This window comes from Nyctereutes procyonoides, unplaced genomic scaffold (genome assembly GCF_905146905.1).
Source record: "Nyctereutes procyonoides isolate TBG_1078 unplaced genomic scaffold, NYPRO_anot_genome, whole genome shotgun sequence".
NCBI classification, from domain to species: domain Eukaryota; kingdom Metazoa; phylum Chordata; class Mammalia; order Carnivora; family Canidae; genus Nyctereutes; species Nyctereutes procyonoides.
Genome location: NW_026575131.1, coordinates 41,394,105 through 41,417,121, shown reverse-complemented (window position 1 = coordinate 41,417,121; position 23,017 = coordinate 41,394,105). Strand labels below are relative to the sequence as shown.

The 23,017-nt window shown below is 37.7% G+C and overlaps 1 protein-coding gene across 1 annotated transcript in view; it reads right to left on the bottom strand.

Annotated features, from left to right (window-relative positions):
- SMARCC1 (SWI/SNF related, matrix associated, actin dependent regulator of chromatin subfamily c member 1) overlaps positions 1-23,017 on the bottom strand; it is a 169,436-nt gene that overhangs the window by 47,212 nt on the left and 99,207 nt on the right. The window contains exons 20-21 of the mRNA XM_055343264.1: positions 21,331-21,589; positions 20,412-20,573 (exon numbers count right to left, since the gene is read on the bottom strand). Of these exons, the coding sequence (XP_055199239.1) occupies positions 20,412-20,573; positions 21,331-21,589 (421 nt within the window). The remainder of the gene's footprint in view (positions 1-20,411; positions 20,574-21,330; positions 21,590-23,017) is intronic.

Below are 23,017 nucleotides of genomic sequence, written 5' to 3'. Positions count from 1 at the left end.
TAAATGAAAGAAAGAAAGAAAGAAAGAAAGAAAGAAAGAAAGAAAGAAAGAAAGAAAGCCACTAGCACAGAGCAGCAACATTAATCGACAGTTTTAGCACTCAAGGATTGCCAAGATGAGATCCGCCAGATCCCAAATCTAGCACAGTCATTGATAGGATGGACAATTAAAATAGAGAATCATAAAGGTCTCCAATCAATAAAAGAGTATCAGAGATGTACAGAGATTTTGTTTTAAATCCAGATCAAAAATTTTTCTAGAAATGAAGGGAAACAATATACCACGTGAAAAGAAAAGTACAAAGCTATAAAATATCTCTAAAAGAAATGATCCATACAGAAACCACAAAAATGGGAAATACAAAAGTATAAAAGAAGACAAACCAAGCAAAAGCAAATCCAAGGAACAGTGGCATTTTCCCAGTACTATTACTTAATATATGCATTAAGAATAGAGCATTATTAGAAATGGAAGGTGAAAAAAAAAGAGGGTGACAATGTAATAAAGGTTTAATTCACCAGAAAATTTTAATTTTTTATACTTTTGGGAACCTAATGAAAGAGAATCAAACTATATAGTGCAAAAACTGACAGAATGGCAGGACAGAAAAGAAAATGTGCCTCATAGTGAGGATTTGAATATATTTTACTCAATTAAGATCAACAGTGGGTGTAAATGCAAAAAGACAGTTCAAGTGTGTATGCGTAGAATTCAATGCCCCCCAATCAGAGAATACAGACATATTTAATTTCAAGCTCACAAGTAACATTTAAAAATACTGATCACGAATTAGGTCAAAGAGCAAGAGTTAACAATTAAAAAAAAAAAGAAATCAATGACACACAGACCAAGGTCTCTCACCATAATGCAAATGAAATGAGAAGTTTATTTATTTATTTATTTATTTATTTATTTATTTATTTATTTAAGATTTTATTTATTTATTCATGAGAGACAGACACACACACAGAGAGAGAGGCAGAAACACAGGCAGAGGGAGAAGCAGGCTCCATGCAGGGAGCCCGATGTGGGACTCTATCCCAGGTCTTCAGGATCACACCCCGGGCTGAAGGCAGCACCAAACCGCTGAGCCACCGGGGCTCCCCGAAATGAGAAGTTTAAAACATGTAGATACATTTCTCTATGCTCAGAAATTTAATTTTGGGAATCAGTAAAAATAGCACAAAGAGGGAAATGTAAAGGTTCCTTAAACTTACATCAGAAAAGAAAAACATGCTTGATGTTTACATGCTCTATGTTCCTGAGAAGCAGAAAAAGAATAACAGAATATAGAAGGTACAGAGAAAAAAATAACAATGATAAAAATAAAAGAAATAAAAAGCAAAAATATGACAGAGTTAAAACATACAACAAAGTCAATATATCCTAAATTTGGTTCTTTGAAATATTTAAATTGATACATCGGTGTGACAGATCAAGAAAGAGAAAAGTGGCACAAATTAATTATATCAGGACTAGAAGAAAGGTCATAACTATTAACAAGGAAAAGGTCAAAATAAAAGTGACAAAGTACTCCGAAAAACCTTATGCTAAATAGAAAAGTTAGAATGGACAAATTATTAGTAAATGTATATTACCAAAGAGATTCAAGAAGAAAAAGAAGTGCTGAAAATTCTCATAAGAAAAAAAAAATTTTAAAACTTAGACCAAACCACTACAGGTCCGGATGTTTTTACTGGGGTATTTCTAAAAAAACTTGTAGGGAACAGAGAGTTACAATCTTAAACTTTTCTAGAGAACTGAAGAGAGAATACCCCCTAACTCATTCTATGAGGCCAGTATAACCTTGATTCACAAATCAGATACAGACAACAGATAAGGTATATTAGAGCCAGTAAGCTGAATCTCACTCATAATCACAAATGAAAATTTCCTAAGCAAAAAATCTGAAAATAAAATACAGCAGTGTAAAAAAAAAAAAATACAGCAGTGTATAAAAAGGTACATTATGACAAGTTAATATGACAGTATCAGAAAGAAAATTTAACACTTATAAGTATAGACTTATATGATCACACCCATGAAGTATCTGATAAAACTCAGTATCTTTAAAAAAAAAAAAAAAAAAAACCTCAGTATCTTTGATGACAAGATCTTGGAAGACCAAGGATATAAGGAAAATTCCTAAGCCCCCAGAAGCCTGTTATCAATAATCCTACAACAATGTCATCCCTTCCTGGAGAGATGCCTATATTATCTCCTCCAAAATCAAGAGCATGACATGGTAACAGTATTACCATGTCCCTTCAATGCTGCCATAATGATTGTATCCCAAAGTAGTCAATTAAGAAAACAAAGCAAGCAATTATTCTATTCTCTATAGAGAATAGAACTGTATACCTGAAAGAATCTGCAGAAGTTACTAGAAATAATCACACGGTAAGGTAATTAGCTAGGTAGTTAGCTATAAAATTAATGTGCAGAAGCAACAGCTTTTTTTTTTAAATTTATTTATTTATGATAGTCACAGAGAGAGAGAGAGAGAGAGAGAGAGAGGCAGAGACACAGGCAGAGGGAGAAGCAGGCTCCACGCACCGGGAGCCCGACATGGGATTTGAACCCGGGTCTCCAGGATCGCGCCCTGAGCCAAAGGCAGGTGCCAAACCGCTGCGCCACCCAGGGATCCCGCAACCGCTTTTTCACATGTTAAAAACCAATTCTAAAAATAAAAAAACAAAACAAAACAAAACAAAACAAAATAAAATAAAATAAAATAAAATAAAATAGAAATAAACAAAAAACAATTCTAGGGCATCTGGGTGGCTCAGTGGTTGAGCATCTGCCTTTGGCTCAGGTTGTAATCCCAGGGTACTGGGATCGAGTCCTTCATCAGGCTGCCTGGAGGGAGCCTGCTTCTCCCTATGCCTATGTCTCTGCCTCTCTCTGTCACTCATGAATAAATAAAATCTTAAGAAAAATATTCTAGATAAAGACAAAAGAACAAAACTTGAATATTTTCAACATAACAAAAAGCGTTAATCATAAAATAAAGAACTTCACTCTATTATTTTTTAAAAATAGATTTATTTGTTTGAGAGAGAGAGAACTTGCGTGGGGGAGAAACAGGGAAGAAAAAAGAATTTCAGTAGGGAGCCTGATGTGGGGCTCAATCCAACAACCCTGAGATCATGACCAGAGCTGAAACCAAGAGTCAGTCACATAACCAATTGAGTCAACCAGGCATCCCAACTTCACTCTACTAAAATCAAGGGCTTCTTTTCATTAAAAGAGCCAAAAAGAAAGTACAAGTAACCAAAGAGGAGAAAACACAGGCAGTACAGCAACTAGAATATATCAAATTTATAAAGCAAACCATAAAAACTATTAAAAAGTGAGCAAAAAGACAAAAACTGTTGTGCTACAGAATGAAATATATATGACCAGAAAACAGAAGATACTCAAAGGAGTTACAGAGAAGTGTAATTTAAAACCACAATGGAAGGGCATCTGGGTGGCTCAGTCAGTTAAGTGATTGCCTTTGGCACAGATGGCCAGGTCCTGGGATTGAGGGCCCTGTGTTGGGCTCCCTGCTCTGCGGGGAGCCTGCTTCTTCCTTGCCCTCTGCCACTCCCCTTGCTTGTGCTCTCTCTGAAATAGTTAAAATCTTTAAAAAAGTAAAATCACAATGAAATGTCATTTTACACCCACTACATCCATAGAACCCAACACTAGGAAGTGTATGATCCAAGTGTCAAGTATTATGATCCAAGTGTCAACTGATACACTCACTGGGGAAAAAACTAAAATCTCCAAAAACCCTACAACTCGCAGGATTAGTCCACCACAAAATAAGAAGTTATAAAAGAATGATCAAGATTCAATGTTCTAACTTGCCTCTACCAAAAAATTCACCTTATGAAAAATCAGTGACAACCAATTTAAACAGAGGACTGAGTGATGCCAACTCCTTGTCTCAAGGAGTCCAAATCGGTCCATCATGCACACTTAGAAGAGTGCTGCATCTAAGTGAAACCCTGGAGAGTTGCCTGTGAGGTAGGTACAAGACTGGACATGCCATATTTGAGACAGAACAAACAGGAACAACCCAAACTGCCCATCCAGTAACAGAAGAATGGATGATTAAACTGGGTTACAATTACATAACAGCGTATTTTACAGCAGTGGAAATACATGAACTGTGCCTACCTGGACAATGGATATGCACTGAAAACCTAAGAGTAAAACAGTCTCATAAGTCTTAAAAAAACCATGTTCCATAAAGTTTAAAAACAAAATTACACCTAACATATATTAAGTACATTTTTCTTTGTGATAAAAGTCACTTAAAAAGTAGTAGAACAGGGATGCCTGGGTGGCTCAGTGGTTGAGTGTCTGTGCCTTTGGTCAGGTCATGATCCTGGGGTCCTGGGACTGAGTCCTACATCCCGCGGAAAGCCTGCTTCTCCCTCTGCCTGTGTGTCTGCTTCGTTCTCTGTGTCTCTCATGAATAAATAAAATCTTTAAAAAACCCAAAAAGCAGTAGAACAATATTCAAAATTAGGATTCTTAGTGCTGGTAGGAAAGTGAAAAGACAAGGGAGAAACAGAGGTGAAAGTTACTGGTAATGCTCTAATTCTTAGTTCAGATGAAATATGTATGCAGCAGGGACGTCTTGGTGGCTCAGCAGTTGAGCATCTGCCTTCAGCTCAGGGTGTGATCCCAGGTCCAGGAATCGATTCCCAGATTGGGCTCTCTCTACTTATGTCTCTGCCTCTCTCTGTCTCTCATGAATAAATACAATCAGAAAAGAAAAGAAAGAAAAGAAAAGAGGAGAAAAGAAAAGAAAGAGAAAGGAAGGAAGGAGCAGCATGCAGACACACATAACAATGAAGAAATTTGAAGAAAAAAAAAAAAGAAAAAACCAAACAGATGGGGTTTTTTAAAAACCTTAACTTCACAAGGTACTGTTAATTGAATGGGCATTAGGCCACTTTTGCTGAGTCAGCTTAATTACAGTCTGAGTAAATATTATATGGAAGAAATGTGGTATTTTTTTTTTCCAAAAGGAAATGAGGACCCACACCTACAGGTCTACATTCTAAAAAGATTACACACTCACTCTTACAAGGCAAGTCAAATTTGATACTAACTCTTTTAATTAGTTATCAGTCCATGATGTACAGTTACATAATATTAGTGCCTATCCATATAATGATGGTACAGTTAAAGACAGACCCTCTTAAAGGGGAAAAACCTGGGACAAGTGTTCAGACCTTTAATGAGATGTCTATTAAGAGTTAATCAGGAGTTGTGTGTTCCTCAAGAGGCTATGTGGAGGAGTATGTTAAGTGGTTTCTATCCTACAAAACATTTTTTCAAGCTGCTTTTAGACATCTTCTTGGAAAAAGAAACACAAAACAACAGCTTCTCTTTGGTCTGAATTCTGTTTGGAACTATAAACGCTTAAGAGGCTGCAGCCCTTCACATATGCCGTGTCGTCTTGTTGATGTCTGTAAACTAGATGGTTGAGAATCCTTCCCTACAAATGTGTAGTCTGACCCATGTCTGCAGAGATAAATGAAGAAGATACTAGAATGAATAAAAAAAAAAAAGTTCCCAACTTAAGAAGGCACATAACATAAACCAGTGAGCCAATGCCAAACACAAAGGAGGAGAAAATACAAAATCCTTTGACACATAATGGAGCTATGAGAGGAACACCCGGTCAGCCAGGGGGAAATATCATCACAATTTGTAGTTAGACCTTATAGTAGAGAACAAACCTCTGCAAAGGGCAGACAGTAACTATTCTCAGCTTGGTAGGCCGTGTTGAGTCGTAGCCACGAAGACTCAACTCTGCCATGGTAGCACAAAATCAGCTATAAAAGCAGCTTGGAAATGAAGGAGTGTGGCTGTGTTTCAATAAAACTTTACAGACACTGAAATGTGAATGTCATATAATTTGTATGTGTCACAAAATGTTATTCTTCTTTTGATTTTTTCTAACCATTTAAAAAACTGTTCTTATATATTCTGGGCTAAATAAAAGCAGCTGACAACCTGGATTTGGTCTAAAAACCAAAATTTCCTACCCCCTGCTCTAGAAGAAGTTGGTGAGTTTTGGATCCAGACTGTCAAACCTTGTCCCTGAATTTATGAACTGAAGTGACCTCGGGGCAAGCTACTTAGCTGATAGATGCCTCAGTCTGCTTATCTACAAAAGGAGAATAATGATAGTACCTCCTTCATAAGTGCAGTGCTAACAAATTATTTCGTGTAAAATGCTAATAACTGGCTCATAGTAAGTGCTCAACAATATTAATGTTATTAGCAAATTCAGTTGGCTGGACCCAAGTCCTAACTCTCTATTAACATGAGCTCTTGCAATGGCCCTTGGCACTACCTCAGTGACAACAGAGGGCTCTCATTCTGCCCTGAACTTCCAAAGGTCCTTTCCAATCTGAAATGCCATCTGTGACTTTTCCTCCCCATGTGACTTCTGACTTTCCTTTAATGAGTCAGTAGTAAATCACCTGCCCTTGTCCCATTCTCTTAAAATGTAACTAGTGGGCTGGAGGCAACCAATTTGATTGACTGGGGGTCAGCAAATTATAGCCCTGCTGCGTAATCTTGTAAATACAATTTTATTAGAAGACAGCCATACTCATTTGTTTCAATATAGTCTTTGGCTACTTTTGCACTATAAAGGCAGAGCTGAGTAGTTATGACAGAGACTATCCAGAAGACTGTCATGCAGAAGCCTGAAGTTTTTATCATGTAGCCCTTTACGGAAAATGTTTGCCAAACCCTGTGGTAGAAAAGTTCATGCTGTGGCAGTCCTGCTTATGAATAGATACTGTGGAGATATCTAACTCTCACGGTCTTAACTTTAATGTTGGGAATTGAGGGATACTGGCAAATAGGGTATGTGACCAGAACCCGGGAGAAGGCCTAACAAGGTGGTGAGATTCTAGAGTGGCCCTATTGGTTCTTGACTCGTGGTTTTCATGTCCTCGTACATGAAATGTGAGCATGAGCAGCATCCATAACTTGTTTCCAACCAACCAAATAGGGGAAAGGTGATGAAGTATTCAGTTACATAAGGCCCTGTCATTACTACACTCACTCTAGAGACTGCTTGCTGGCTTGATGCAGCAAGCTGCATGGTGGGAAAGCCTAGGTGGTGAAGAACAGTGGGTGGTCTCTAGTAGTTTAGGACAGCTTCCAGCTAACAGCCAGCAAGGAGCTGGAGCCTTCAGATCTACACTGGGAAGTAAATTAATTCTAACGACAAATGAACATGGAGGTGGATTCTTCAGTAGATGAGAATACAATCCAGCCACCACCTCGAGTGCAGCCTCGTAATATCCTAATCAGAAGACCCAGTTAGGCTACACATAAACTTCTGACTCACAGAAGCAGTAAGACCATAGATACACGCTGTTTTAAGTCACTAACTTTGCGGTAATTTACTATGCAGCAATAGATAAATATTATCTATACATCACTGGACTTCTGAATGAAGCTCAACCAAGGCTGAGAGGCAAATTAGCTGGCATCCAAAAAATAACAATATTTTCAGAGACTAAAAACAGGGAATGGTGTAACACCAATCTGATTCCACTCTCTTTCTTGTTGTCTCCTACAGATGCACCAATGATCCCCTCATTTGACTCCAGGCCTCTGCCTCCACATTTGCTCCATGCCCCACCCCCACCTACTTTAGCTATATGTCTCTTTCACTCTTCTTAGAGAGCTGAGTTTCTATCTCCTACCATGCACCAGGCCAAAACACTGTTGCCCATGCGCACCATATCTTTCTCCTAGCTTCTACAACTGAGTGCTTTTTGGTCTGGTGATAATATTGCCAGCAAAACCAGAATGAGGAGATCTAGAAACTAGCTCCTAAGAGCTGAAAAAACTGGAATAGGTAGCTTGGAAGAAAGAATGAGGGATCCCTGGGTGGCGCAGCGGTTTAGCGCCTGCCTTTGGCCCAGGGCGTGATCCTGGAGACCCGGGATCGAATCCCACGTCGGGCTCCCGGTGCATGGAGCCTGCTTCTCCCTCTGCCTGTGTCTCTGCCTCTCTCTCTCTCTCTCTGTGACTATCATAAATAAATAAAAATTAATAAAAAAATTTAAAAAAAAAAAAAGAAAGAATGAAATGCTTGCAAAAATAATAAAGTGGGTTACAAGTATTGATGCTTCCTGGAAAAGGACTGATTATTTGGTGGGAACTCTTCCACTTCCTGCATGTCATTTGTAAACTGTCTGCAGGTACTTTCTAAAACAGACTGAATCCTGTTATTTCTCTTCCCTGGCGACTTCTTGACATCCACAAGGTAAAAGCCCTTCAAAATCAAAGCCTCCTTCCCCACATCTATACAGGAGCACTTGGTCACAGTACCTGTTCCCCACAGACTTCTTGGTTTTAATTTCCAGAATATGCCACATATGTTTATCTTTTCTTCCTTTTTCCTTACTGTTTAAAAGGTCACCTCCTCTGTGAAGTCTTCCCTAACTGACCCAAGCATAACTGTTTCCTCCATATGTATACTTCCTTGATCTATAACTCTATTTGTCCTTTTCCTCCTTCTCTTCCTCCCTACCTACCTTTCCTACCTACCTACTTATAATGTCTCCCCACCTGACCTGAATATTCTTCAAGGATACGTGTTTAATCCAGTGATTCACAAAGTGTGGTCCAGGTACCACCCCCACCCCGGGTGGCAGAAACATTCCCAAGGTCAAAACTATTTTTATAACAACACAAAATGTTATTTGCCTTTCCACTTTCCTCTTCCCCAAAGTGTGGAGTGTGGCTTTCCAGAGGCTGCATGACACATGAGGAAGTCAGTTACAGAAACGTGCACCTGTGTACTGTTTTGGTTTACAAGATTCGGTTTTATAATTTCAGATACAGTAAATATCAACGGATATAATTCAAATAAAGCAAAGCAATTTAGGACACTATTATTATTATTTAAAGATTTTATTTATTTAATCATGAGAGACACACAGAGAGAGAGGCAGAGACACAGAGAGAATGAGAAGCAGGTTCCATGCAGGGAGCCCGATGTGGGACTCGATCCCGGGTCTCCAGGATCACACCCTGGGCCGAAGGTGGTGCAAAACCACTGAGCCACCCGGGCTGCCCACACTCATTATTTTTAAAGAACATAAAGAAATCCTGAAACCAAAAAAGTATGAGAACCGCTAGTCCAATAATTTGTGTCTTCTGAGGGAATAGAGAACAGAATACGTAGGAACTCCCTCAACACTTCTGGGAAACTGACCATGTCATTCCCTGTAGTACAGTTCAAGTGTTCCAGAGAGCTGCCAATATACAGTCCCAGCCTGCACCATCCTTTGTGACTCTGCTCCCATCTAGCTATGCATCTGATCTTTCCATGTCCTTATGTGAACTCTGGGTTGCGGCTAACCTGGTTTATGTCCTACCCTCTGCACAACCTTCTGTTACCATCTCTGTGCCTTTGTTCACATTGTTCTGCAGAGCTGAATACTTGCTCCAATCAGGATGAGTGACATCCTAAACCTCTTTTTCAATGTTCAGGTCAAATCTTTTCTTTGTGAAGTCTTCCTTAGTCTAAACTTCCATGTCCCTTTGTGCTAACTCTTACAGCACTTCCCATACTCAGTCCTCCTTGAACAATTAATACTACATATATACGCTTCATTAGGTCCCCAATCCTTGAACACTGAATTATTTTTTCCTATGTGCATAGCCCACCACAAACAATAGTCCCAATTAGTAGAGAGTACTGCTCATTTTTAAAAAGTATTTATTTATCTATTTGAGAGAGCTTGCGTGAGCAAGATGAGGAACACGGAGGGAGAAGGACAGAAGGAGACTCCACGCTGAGCACAGAGCTCCATTTCACTAACCTGAGATCAAGATCTGAGCTGAAATCAAGATGCTTAACTGGCTGAGCCATCCAGGTGCCGCAAAAAGAGGGTATTACTTATGTCTTATATAGTAGCCCATAGCACGAGATCTCTACTAAGTACCAAAAAGCTAATTTGATAAAAGTTTCCAAAGGCATTATATAATTGTATCATATAATGGAACCCAATTTCATCCTAAAAATACATACCCTACCATTTAATAAATATGGGTCATTAGGCAGGGCTCAGTTGGTTGGGCGTCTGTCTTCAGCTCAGGTCATGATCCCAGGGTTCTGGGATCCAGCCCTATATTGGGTTCCCTGCTCAGCAGGGAGTCTGCTTCTCCCTCTACTCCCCCACCACTGTGCTCTCTCTCTCAAATAAATAAATAAAAACTTAAAAAAAAATAGGGGGTTATTAGGCAAGTCACTTAAAATACTAGCCAGTATTATTAGCTAATCCTTAAGAGGTTAAATGTTCAATTATGAGCTGCTCAGAAGAGTGACTCTGTATTTCTCTGCCTCTTGAAATAGATCTGAAAGAGCCCTTTAAATAGAATATTGAGAAAGAAAAAAGCTAGAAGCCACTCTACATGATGTAAGTCTGATGATCAAATACTGTCCCACTGTTTAGGTTCATCAGCCTAGCATGTTTTCACGTATGGTGTTCTAGAAGTGCCTGATTTTTAAAATGTTACGGAAATCCCTGTGATGAGAAGAATGGGGCTATTTATAAGCAATGAACAGTGTATGAGGCAAGAACTAGAATAGCCACTTCTGGGCTTTCTGTTCCTAGAAAGTGACCCTTTTGACATTGTTGTCAGGATGTTCTTCTTAATCTCCTAATGGATCAGAGACTAGTTTTTAACCTTCCTGAAAACTAGAAATGATTAATGGAGTCTTCTACACAGAGCTGGGACAAATGGCTCAAGATATACTCTTTGGAGTCCTGTATTCCACAGGGTATTAAACGACTCAGTGGACAATCCACTCACTGACATAAAAACCTTCTCCGAACATTCTACTTGTGATTCAATAGCCCCAGAGCATACACAGTCAACTGTGGAATAAGGAATAAGCATCAATTAACTTAACCTTTCCAATCCCTCTAAATCAAAATTAAGATACAGACAGTAAATCTACTCAGTAGCAAAAAATTAAAGAAATAAAACCAACACTTGAGATCAGGAAATACAAACAGGGGTTACACAAATAAACCTTTGACATACCCTTGAATATGCACACACATTCCAATTCACCACTGGCCTAAAAAAGGGACTAAGATGCACTGTACTGTGACAGTTATATAGGAAAATGTCCTTATTCCTATAAGATGATACATGCTGAATTATCTAGGGTGCAAAGACTCATGATGTCTACAGCTCATGTTGAAACAGTTGACCAACAACACAATAAAAATCATTTAGATCCCTAGATATATTAGTATGGCAAAGTTGAACCTAACTGGGATGCACATGAAATCTCACTGTGCTATCCTATCAGTATTCCAATACGTTTGGCTATAAGTAAACAGGTTATCAGAAAGGCTATTTTGTTTAGGCTCCAGGTCAAGTAAAGAAAAATTTAATAAAGTGTTTAATAAAAGCTTTTGTAATATGGTAAAAAAAAGTTATCTTTGATATTCAAATATATTACATAAGTTCTCAGAAAAATAAATTTAACAATTCCTAGATGGGTAATATCTTCAAACTAATAGAATGAGTTTTAAAAATATAGGTCATAGGCAGCCCAGGTGGCTCAGTGGTTTAGCGCCGCCTTCAGCCCGGGGCATGATCCTGGAGACTCAGGATCGAGTCCCACATCGGGCTTCCTGCATGGAGCCTGCTTCTCTCTCTGCCTGTGTCTCTGCCTGTCTCTGTGTGTTCCTTGTGAATAAATAAATAAAATTTAAAAAGATAAAAATAAAAATATAGGTCACACCTTGACACTCTTTTGCTCAAATCCCCCCCATTAGCTCCATCTCACCTACAGTAAACTTTACAATGGCCCATAAGCCCCTCATCATTTCCCATGACCTACTCTACCGTGCAATCCACCTACTTGTCAATGATCTCTCCTTGCTATTCCTCAACTATTCCGGTCAGCTCCTGTCTAGGGGCCGGTACAACGGTTGCTCACAACGCTTATAGCACTTAGATGTCTGATTACTCCTCCCTTTGCCTCATTTATATCTTTGCTTGAATGTCACTTTCATGGTAACATATTCCCTGACCTTTTAAAACTGCAATTCCATACACTTCATGTTTATCTTCTTAATCCTGCTTTAAATTTTCACCATACCACTTATCAGCCAACATACTCTTTCTACATATTTAATTTATACAATCTAAGTTTTATATATCACATATTCCATCTTCTACACCTTGAAAATATACAACGCCTGCAGGCACAGATTTTGGACTGTTTTGGCACCCTAGCACCTAAAACACAATGAAATGACATGGTAACACAACACATTCACAGTCTTATTTATTCCTAGGAGTTAAAAGAAAAAAAAAAAGTCTACTTTAAGACTGACCTCCCATTCAAGAATGTTTATGTGGTGTAGGCTTGTACACTGAATCACTCTGACTAAATTTTGGCGTGGGTTTCTTAACACTCAATCTTGTAGAGATGAATCATCCAGCTGCTCTTCCTAGTAAGTTTGCCTGTCTTCTTATGTAGCTCCTATAGATTTTCAAGAGGACCTGGGTCTTTTCCTACTATATTTCCCATAGGATATAAAGCAAGAGAGTACAATGGAGCTATCAGGTCTTTAATGAACTTTGTTCAATGAATGAACAACACAAAGACATACCAACATATTTTACTTCTGGCAGCATACTACAATAGAAAGAGGTTGAGCTTTAGGATCAGAGATTTAGGTTCAAAATTTATTTTTTTTTTAAATCTTTTTTTTTTTATTTATGATAGTCATACAGAGAGAGAGAGAGGCAGAGACACAGGCAGAGGGAGAAGCAGGCTCCATGCACTGGGAGCCTGACGTGGGATTCGATCCCGGGTCTCCAGGATCGCGCCCTGGGCCAAAGGCAGGCGCCAAACCGCTGCGCCACCCAGGGATCCCTAGGTTCAAAATTTAAACAAGCCTATAGTAAGCTGACAAAACTGTTCTCTTGGTTTTACAATAAAAACAGCGCTACTTCCTCCAAAGGATTATCAAGGAAAAAAACCTCAAAAGACCAATCAGAAATCCCCTATATAACGTGTTACAAAGAAATGCTGATTTGCAGCAAGTTCTGGAAAAATGTTTAAAAATTCTTTTCATTTCTTTTGTCTTAACTTCCCTCACCTTCCCCTATAACGCAGGGCAAATAAAAGCTGATAATATTTTTAGTTAAATGTCAAAGGTCTCAAATATCAGTATTATTTTTTCTATTCCCAGAATGGTCTCTGGCCAAACAAAAACAAAAAAATCATACAGATTTAGAGAAGTCAGTAGATACATTGGTGAATGACTAGAGTTAAAAAACATGAACTGACGAGCCCCTTCTGAGAAGTGAGCACTCATTTCCTCAAGAATTTCTAGAAGTCTCCTAATGAATATAAGAGGTGTTTCAGATCTGTGTTCATCTACCTTTACTTTTATTTTACCAAACACTACCCCCATTCAAAACCCACAATGAAAACTCAGGTTAATGGGAGAAATCCAAGAGTCCTGTATTTCATAAGGAAATTTATTTTTTCCTATATTATCATTTTACCATTGTTAATACATATAAGCTAACATGGGCAAAACAGTAAATTAAGTATCACAATAAAAAATATGTGAACTTCCCACTGAACAGCACTATCCTGATAAGGAAAATCCTACATCACTCTATTTCAAATCAATCTGCTATGTGATAAGGCATTATTTTTTATATCAAGTGTCAGTTTAAATGAAAATTTGATACTTCCTTTCCTTGGACTCTCTATCTGGAATGTGGTGGCTCAGAAAGAAGGTACACTGCTGACTTCATACCACAATTTTGCTGAGCCAATTCCACAGCAAGAACCATTTGCTGTCTCTTAACTTATTCTATCAGTCACAGCCCCATATAAATCACACGGACTATCATAGACTAGCATTAAGTTACAATTTTATTTACAACTCATTCTAAGATATTCATATTATGCTGGTATTTTCCTTATTAAATGGTAAAAGGATCCAAATTCTGTTGCTACAACTAGTGAGTATCCACTGCACTTCAGAGAGGTCTTCTGATAGGCTGTTTCCAGATACTATGAATGAATTTTATTTTTTGAGCCATTGAAAGAATCATCCTGTCACCTCCAGTGCTTCCTGCAGCAGTCTGACCCAAGCTTTGCACACTGTGGAAACCATACCTTCACTACTCAGTCACAAAAAGACCTCACAAAGACGGAGGTCACTAGATTTTGTTTTTGTCCCGCTAAATTAGAAATGGCTAAGTTTGCAACTGGTTTCTTAACCACTAATGCTTTACAGTATCACCTACCAAAATTTTTAAAACAGATTTACATGTAAAATCATGTCCCTGATTTTTGCAAAGTACAGAAACTTCTTTGAATCAAACTAAGAAAGCTCTGCCAACCCTTTGCAATTCCATAATCACAGGGAACCAAAAGACCCTGCAAATGAACCAAAACCAAAAGAAAGTAGAGGAAAGTAAGATACTTCCCAGGCATTCAATAGGCCTAGAGTTACCCTGCCTGAGCTACGCACTGGCTGGTAGTGCAGAATCAATAACAAGCAAGAGAGATGTGGTTTGGCTTGCTAATTTGGGTATCCGTCTAAGAAAAATAAGTGAGAGTTTTCAAACGAGGAAATACTGTGTGGGTACTCTGTTAAGAACAGGTCAATGATTTGCTCTGAGGGCCGAAAATGAGAGGTTTGATTAATCTGAAAATCGGTTTCCAGATATATCTTGCAAAATGAAACTGCTAGATTGACACTTTTAAGAAAGCAGAGGGAACAACAGGAGTAGGGCCTATGCAACCTTATGGACACTGTAAGATTTTATGTTTGAAGAGACCTCACTGGAACAGAGCACCAAGACATCAGATGGTATCATCTATGGAATACTGACTAGCAGTTTTACTTTTTACTTCACATAACCTTTATTCTGTAAGGATAAACGAAAGAGACCAAGATAAAATGATTGCAGTTGAAGCATAGTTAATAAATTATATACAACTGAGACAGAGATGGAATTAGGCAAGGTGACAGCAAGAAATCTTTAGTTTGGGGCAGCCCGGGTGGCTCAGCGGTTTAGCGCCGCCTTTGGCCCAAGGTATGATCCTGGAGACCCGGGACTGAGTCCCACATTGGGATCCCTGCATGGAGCCTGCTTCTCCCTCCGCCTTTGTCTTTGCCTCTCTGTGTCTCTCATGAGTAAATAAATAAAATATTAAAAAAAAAAAGAAAAGAAAAAAGAAACCTTTAGTTTGAGTTATTCATCAGAAATTGTTTCATAATGAATGAAAAAAAATTAATGAATATAAGAAATGTTGGGAATACACTACTGATAATTGTATATGAAATATTTTATCTTGGTGTGAAAATTAGCCTTTTAACATATAGGAACACTTGCCAGTTGAGTAGCTAGGTATTGTTTATGAAGATACTTTCCTAAAGTTTTACTCCTCTTCATAATAAAGTAAATAAGGGGGATCCCTGAGTGGTTCAGCAGTTTAGCACCTGCCTTTGGCCCAGGGCATGATCCTGGAGTCCTGGGATGGAGTCCCACATCAGGCTCCCTGCATGGAGCTTGCTTCTCCCTCTGCCTGCATCTCTGCCTCTCTCTCTCTCTCTGTGTGTATCTCTCATGAATAAATAAATAAAATCTTTAAAAAAAATAATCGAAAGTCTTTTAACAGCAAAAATGTCATCTGGTATCACAGACTAGAGTAACTATATAATACATTACAGACAGTACCTAACCATCACTTTCATGTCACACATGAGAGAACTTATAGCTAATGAAGGTAAAAAGCTTTTTAAAGTGCTATAGCTATACAAAGAGAACCAAAGGTACAACCCTAAGTGTGCAAAATCCTAAAATCCAAAAAACAATGCTGTCTATAAGAGATCTATCTTAAATCCAAAGACAGAAATAGATTAAAAAGTAAATTAATGGAAAAAAGATATTCCATCCAAACACAGTAACCAAGTGAGAGCTGGAGAAGTATGTTAATATCAGATAAAATTTACTTTTAGGCAAAAAAGATTAAAGAGAAAAAGATGTTATATAATGATAAAAGGGCCAATTCATCAGAAAGAGCAATTATAAATACAAATGCAACTAACAACAGAGCCTTAAAATATATGAAGCAAAAACAGACAAAACTAAAGAAATATAGATAGCTCAACAGTAATAGTTGGAAATTTCAAGACATTATTTTCAATGAAGGATAGACCAACTAGAAAAATGATGAAGTAGACAACTTGAACAATACTATAAACCAGACATACCAAACACAGAAGATCCTGTTCAACAATAGAATGCAAAAGGAATACTCACCAAGATATTAGATAATAAAACAAGTCTCAATAAATTTTAAAAGCTAGAAACCACACAAATTATCTTTCTGAATACAATGTAATGAAAATAAGCAATTGGTAACAGAAAGAAATCTAAAAAATTCACTAATTGGTATATACTAAACAACACACTCTTAAAATAACCCATGGGTCAAAGAAGAAACCAAAAGAGAAATTACAAAATACTTTGAGAAGAATGGTAAAAAAAAAAAAAATGTCTGAACTCATGGAACACAGTAAAAGGAGTACTGAGAGGGAAATTTATACAGCTACAGAAGTCAACAGTAATAAAGAAAAATCTCAAATCAATATCCCATCCTCCAAAAGAGCAAATTTAGGGGCACATGGGTAGCCCAGCTGTTTGAGCATCTGACTCTTGTTTTTGGCTCAGGTCATGATCTCAGGGTTGTGGAAGAGAGGCCCATGATGGGCTCCATGGTCAGCAGGTAGTATGCTTGAGATTCTTCCCCACTCCTGCTACACCTCTCTACCTTGCTCTCTCTCTCTCAAATAAATAATCTTAAAAAAAAAAAAAAAGAAGAGCAAACAACACTACAGTGGTGATAACTTAGAGACCGGAAAAACAACAGGAAAAAAAAATCACTGAAGTCAAAAAAGTTGGTAAAAGTGATGTCTTTATCTAGGTTGATGAAAAAACAATGAGTGGACCAAATTAATTAAAATCAGGAATGAAAATTGGGACATTACTACCAATCTTATAGAAATAAAAAGGAATGTAAAAATACATTATGAACTTTTTAAAAAACAGCTTCACTGAGATACAATTCATATACCATACAATCAACCCACTAAAAGATGCATTATAAATTAGATGAGTTTTAGTATATTCCCAGACACATGCCAACCATTACCACATTAAATTTATACAACCTTTCCATCACCTCAAACAGAAGCCCCATACCCTTTAGCTATCATTCCCTTTGCCCGTTCCCCCTAGCCCTAAGCAACCATTAGTCTACTTTCTAACTCTATAAATCTGCCTATTCATGACAGTTCATATAATTGGAATTAAATTATATATTGTCTCCTCTCACTGTTCTTATTTTTCCATCTACAATGTTTTCAAGGATGATCCATGAGGTCACATATGTCAGTACTTCATTCCATTTTATGGATATTATTCCATTTTAATATCACATTTTGTTTATCGATTCATCAGCTGATAGACATTAGAATTGTTTACACTTTTGGTTCTTATTTTTGTGTATATGTGTGGCCAACAAATTGAACAATGTACATCAAATAATCAAATTTCTAGAAAGACACATACTACCAAAACTGTCTCAAAGAGAAATATGAAACTTAAATAGACTTGTAACAAGTAAACAGATTAAATAAATTCTTAGGAAAAAGGGGGAGAAAAAAGGGACACCTGGGTGGCTCAGCAGTTGAGTGTCTGCCTTCGGCTCAGGGCATGATCCCAGGGTCCAGGATCGAGTGCTGAGTCAGGCTCCTTAGGGGGAGCCTGCTTCTACCCCCGCCTATGTCTCTGTCATTCTCTCTCTCTCTCTCTCTCTCTCTCTCTCTCTCTGTCCCTCATGAATGAATAAATAAAATCTTTAAAAAAAAAAAAAAGATTAAAAAAAAATTCAGGACTTGGGATGCCTGGGTGGCTCAGTGTTTGAGCATCTGCCTTTGGCTCAGGATGTGATCCTGGGGTTGGGGATCGAGTTCCCCATCAGGATCCTTGCTGGGAGCCTGCTTATCCCTCTTCCTGTGTCTCTGCCTCTCTCCGTGTCTCTCTCGTGAATAAATAAATAAAATCTTAAAGATAGATAAAATTTTTAAAAATCAGGACTTGATGGCTTCCTATGTGAATTCCAGCAAACATTTTTTAAAGATAGATTTATTCATTCATTCATTCATTCATTCATTCATTCATTGGGGGGGGCAGAGACACAGGAGGGAGAAGCAGGCTCCATGCAGGAAAGCCTGACGTGGGACTCGACCCCAGTCTCCAGGATCACACCCGGGGCAGGCAGTGCTCAACCACTGCACCACCAGGGCTGCCCTCCAGCAAACATTTTAAATGAATAAGCATCAATAAATTCTTCAAAAAAAAACTTCAAACTCTTCAAAAATATAAAGAACAATTCCTAACTCATTCTTAGAGGTTAGTACTATCATAACATCAAAACCAGATAAAGTCCCCACAAAAAAAAAGTACTAAACAAATATCCCTTATGAATACAGATGCAAAAATCCTCAACAAAAGTTGAGGATACTGGGGAAAAAAAAAAAAAAAAGTTGAGGATACTAGAACCAAACTAAATCCAGCAGAGTATTATTACATGGTTTATTTCCATAATCAATCAAGTGGGCAAAACCATGGAATCAATCATTCCCAGGAATGCAAAAGTATTTTAACAGGCAAGAATCAATTAATACAACATATTTAAAGAAAAAAGTAAAAACACTACGTCATCTCAACCAATACAGAGAAAGCGGTTGGTGAACTCCAATACCTTTTCAGGATAAAAACATTCAATAAATTATGCATAGTGGGAATTTCCTTAAACTTTTGGAATCTAGGAAAATCCAACAGCTAACATCATACTTAATGATGAAATGCTTTCCCCATAAGATCAGGAAAATAATTTCACTTCTAAAAGCATTCAAAAGAATGAAACACAAAGAATAAATTTAACTAAAGGAAATGGAGACTAAAAACTTCAAAACAATGCTTAAATAAATATCTAAATAAATGGAAAGACATCCTGTGTTCAAGGATTGAAAGATTTCATATTGTTAAGATGGCAACACTCCCACTGAATTGAATGCAAGTGAAAACCCACTTCACAAACACATTGAATACTTTAAGGGTGGGGGGACAACAAACAACGCAACAAGACAGGACACACAACTGTTGGTAAGGATGTGGGGAAGTCAGAACATTCCTACATTGCTGGTGAAAACATAAAATGGTACAACCACTATGGATAAGTTTAGTATCTCGAAAAGCTAAACATAAAATTACCAGTTGATTCAGCAATCTCACTCCTAGGTACTGAGAAGCAAAAAAATAAAAAAACCTATGTTTACAAAACATCCTGTAGATCAACATTCATAGAAGCATTATTCAAAATGGAAAAAATACAAATATACATGAACTGATGAATGGATACGTGAAATGTAGTGTATCCACTGACAGACTAGTATTATTCAGCACAGAAAGGAATGAAGTACTGATATATACTAAAACATGGATGAACTTGGAAAACTTTAAGTGAGCAAAGGCAGACACAAAAAGCCCACATACTGCATGACTCCATTTACAGGAAATGGACAGAATAGTAAAGTCCAGAGAGACAGAACACAGGTAAGTTGTCACCAGGGGTGGAGAGAGGAAGAAACGGGAATACATGCTTAGTTGGTATAGGATTGTCATTTGGGGTGATCAAAGTGTCCTGGAATTAGAGAGTGGTTGGTGATGGATGCACAATACTGTGAATGTACTAGAAGCTACTAGACTGTATACCTTTAAGAGATTAAAACAGAGAATTTATATTATATGAATTCTGCCTCAGTTAAAAAATAACAAAAAACAACAATGAATAAAACATATCCAACAACATGTAAATTAAAATAATCACTTAAGTCCTTTCAGTATTCTTAACGTCCACATGCTTAAAATCTAGATCTAAAAACAGGCCGACAGGCCTGGCTTGTTCGGTCAGTGGAGTGTGTGCCTCTTGATCTTGGGGTCATGATTTTGAGCCCTAGTTGGGTGTAGAGATTATTTAAATAAATAGATAAATCTTAAAAACTGGCATGAGATACTTCCCAACTGTGATGTTATGAACAGTTCTCAGACAACTATTGAATTCTATCTTCTATAAAAGGAAGGAATAATAGAAAAAAAATCATAAACTAATCTTAAGGGACAAGTTATTACTAATTGTTATTCTCCCTTTTAAGTGCAAACAAACCCAATTACTTCAGGAAGCTGACAGGAAAATACAACATCTATTACTCCTATCCTTGGGGGCAGCCATAACTCACCAAGTTTCTCTGGCTCATCGGGTCCTGTGCCTGCAATACAGCTGCTTTCCAGGCCGTAGGTGGGATCCACTTTCCCAGAGGCTCGTGCTGCTTCTTGTACTTTCTTGACATGAGCTTCAACCAATTCCAATGGGACCTCCTCTCGGACCCGAGAAAACTCCTCTGTTCAAGAATAAAAACGGAACAGTGTGAGTTGGTTTTATACAAGATTTTGCTTTAATGTAAACCACTAGAAAATCTAACATATTAGTGTCTTGCATAGTGATCTTTCTGGGGACTCAGTCTTATCCCAGCAAAACAACAATGCCAAATGAGACAATCATGTATACTGAAGAAATTCGATGATTCTACGTTTTAGCTTACATGTTGTAATATCTTATTATATAAATAACACAGATTTCTAAATTTCCATCAGTAACAATCAAAATTTCTGCCCAAACTAATCTAACTCTGCAGGCTAGACTGATATTAAAGCAAACAGCAAGGATTAAATAGCCAGAAAGTCAAGAAAGGGTTTTTATAGTGTGAGAAAGTTCCAATTACAATAAAATCCAATAATGTGGGGATCCCTGGGTGGCTCAGCCGTTTAATGCCTGCCTCTGGCCCAAGGCGTGATTCTCGAGTCCTGGGATCGAGTCCCGCATCCAGCTCCCTGGGAGGAACCTGCTACTCCCTCTGTCTGTGTCTCTGTCTCCCTCTGTCTCTTATGAATAAATAAAATCTTTAAAAACAAATAAATAAATATTATAATACTTTTCAATATAATATAGAGAGGGTAATATGTGATTTTCTTCTGTATAACTGAAATTAACATAGCAGCTGATAACACATAAATCTGAGACAACATATATATGAAAGAAAGCACTAAACCATTATTTGAAACTACTATGTTGCTGACATGGTTCAAACAAGTCCATACCCAAAGCCGCTTTTGCTGCAGCAGATGCCACTCGAGGGTCCACCACAGATGCCAAAAAAGCAACAGTGCTCATGACTGGGTTTCCAGACTGACTGAAAGGGACAGGCTGGTAGGCCAGGGGCCCCAGGGAAGCATCCGAATTCTCAAGGTATGGGTCCTCAATAGGAAGCCTCAGAAAGTGGAGGATGCATTCATCCTGAGTACGACTTCCGACGTGCTCTGACACTTTGTTCCAATCATCCTTGTACATCTCCAGGGCCTGTAACAGAAAAAAACCCAGGAGCTTTAGGATTAGGTAACAAGGAACCAAGATATGTAATAGTATCAGAAGCCTGTGACTGTTCTTTGGGTGTGTTTTTAAAAAAATAATGAAAATGATTATATGGTACACAAGAAAATGGGTAGGTTTGCTTTCCTAACTATGTTAAATCTCAATCAGGCAAAAAACATTAAAAGCATACACACATAAAAGGAAGAACTGTCTTTCATTAATACATATAATCGTTTATATAGAAAATCCAAAGAAATCTACAAAAATATACTAAAACTAAAAGGTCTAACACAAAGTCACAGGAGAGATGTGGAATAGAAAAAAATTTCAATGAAAAGCTTTAAATTGGAAAAAAAAGGTATTTAAAATACCACAAAAATGAAGTATGTAGGGAACAAATACATTAAGATATCATCTCTCTCCAAGCTCAGTAACAGGTTCAACACAAGCCCATTCAAATTCCATGTCTTTTTTGTTAAAAATTAAGAAACTAATACTAAAACTTATAAAATATATAAATACTCAATTTAAAAATTCATAATTTGTCAGAGAAAAATGAACAACTTTCAAAAAAGAGTAAAAGTAGTCTCCAAAGGGGAGAGAGGCACAACGTTACGAAGAAAATCAAGGAAATGGATAAAAAGGTATTCAGTAGTTGATCAAAGCTGCTATTCTCACATGATTCTCACCAGGCACAATTTTGCCTCTTTGGGGACATTTAGTAATATCTGCAGACATTTTTGCTTGGCACAACTGGGGAGGTGCTACTGGCATCTAGTGAGTAGAGGCCATGGATGCTGTTAAACATTCTACAATGCAAAATAGATCCAGAGTCTGATTTGCTCATCTATGCTGAGATGAGCTTGCAATGATGATGATTCTTTCTACGTTTATGAAGGGGAATTCTTAACCCAGGGCTCCAACTGCTGCCCCAGGCTTGTCCTCTTACTAGAGAGGTAGAGGACGCCTCACAACTCACATTAGCGAACTGTCTTATTCATTTAATCCCTTGAAAGACAAGGCTAACTCTGGGTTTTCTCTGGACAGCTAGTGGCCTCAGATCATTCTAGAAGGACTTACTTAGAAAAAAGACCCAGACTGTAACAAAAAAGAAAAATCAATCTCTTTCCTTAGGATCCTCGGGGCCAGAAAGATATAATTGGGGCCATTTTATGCTTCTGATTATGGGGAGATTTTTGGGGATACTATACCAGAGTCTTTTCAAAAAAACTTATTTAAAAAATTTTTCTTTCTTTAATTTCCTCAGCCAGAATAAATATAGTTCAGGAAGTTTTTTTTTTCCAGAATACAACTAAGAAATCCTCTGACAGGCAAAATTCAAGAAAGAATCAGTATCAAGAAAAGCATTAGGCAGAGAAAGTGAGGTTCCAAGCCTGGGCACTGATGGTAGTATTA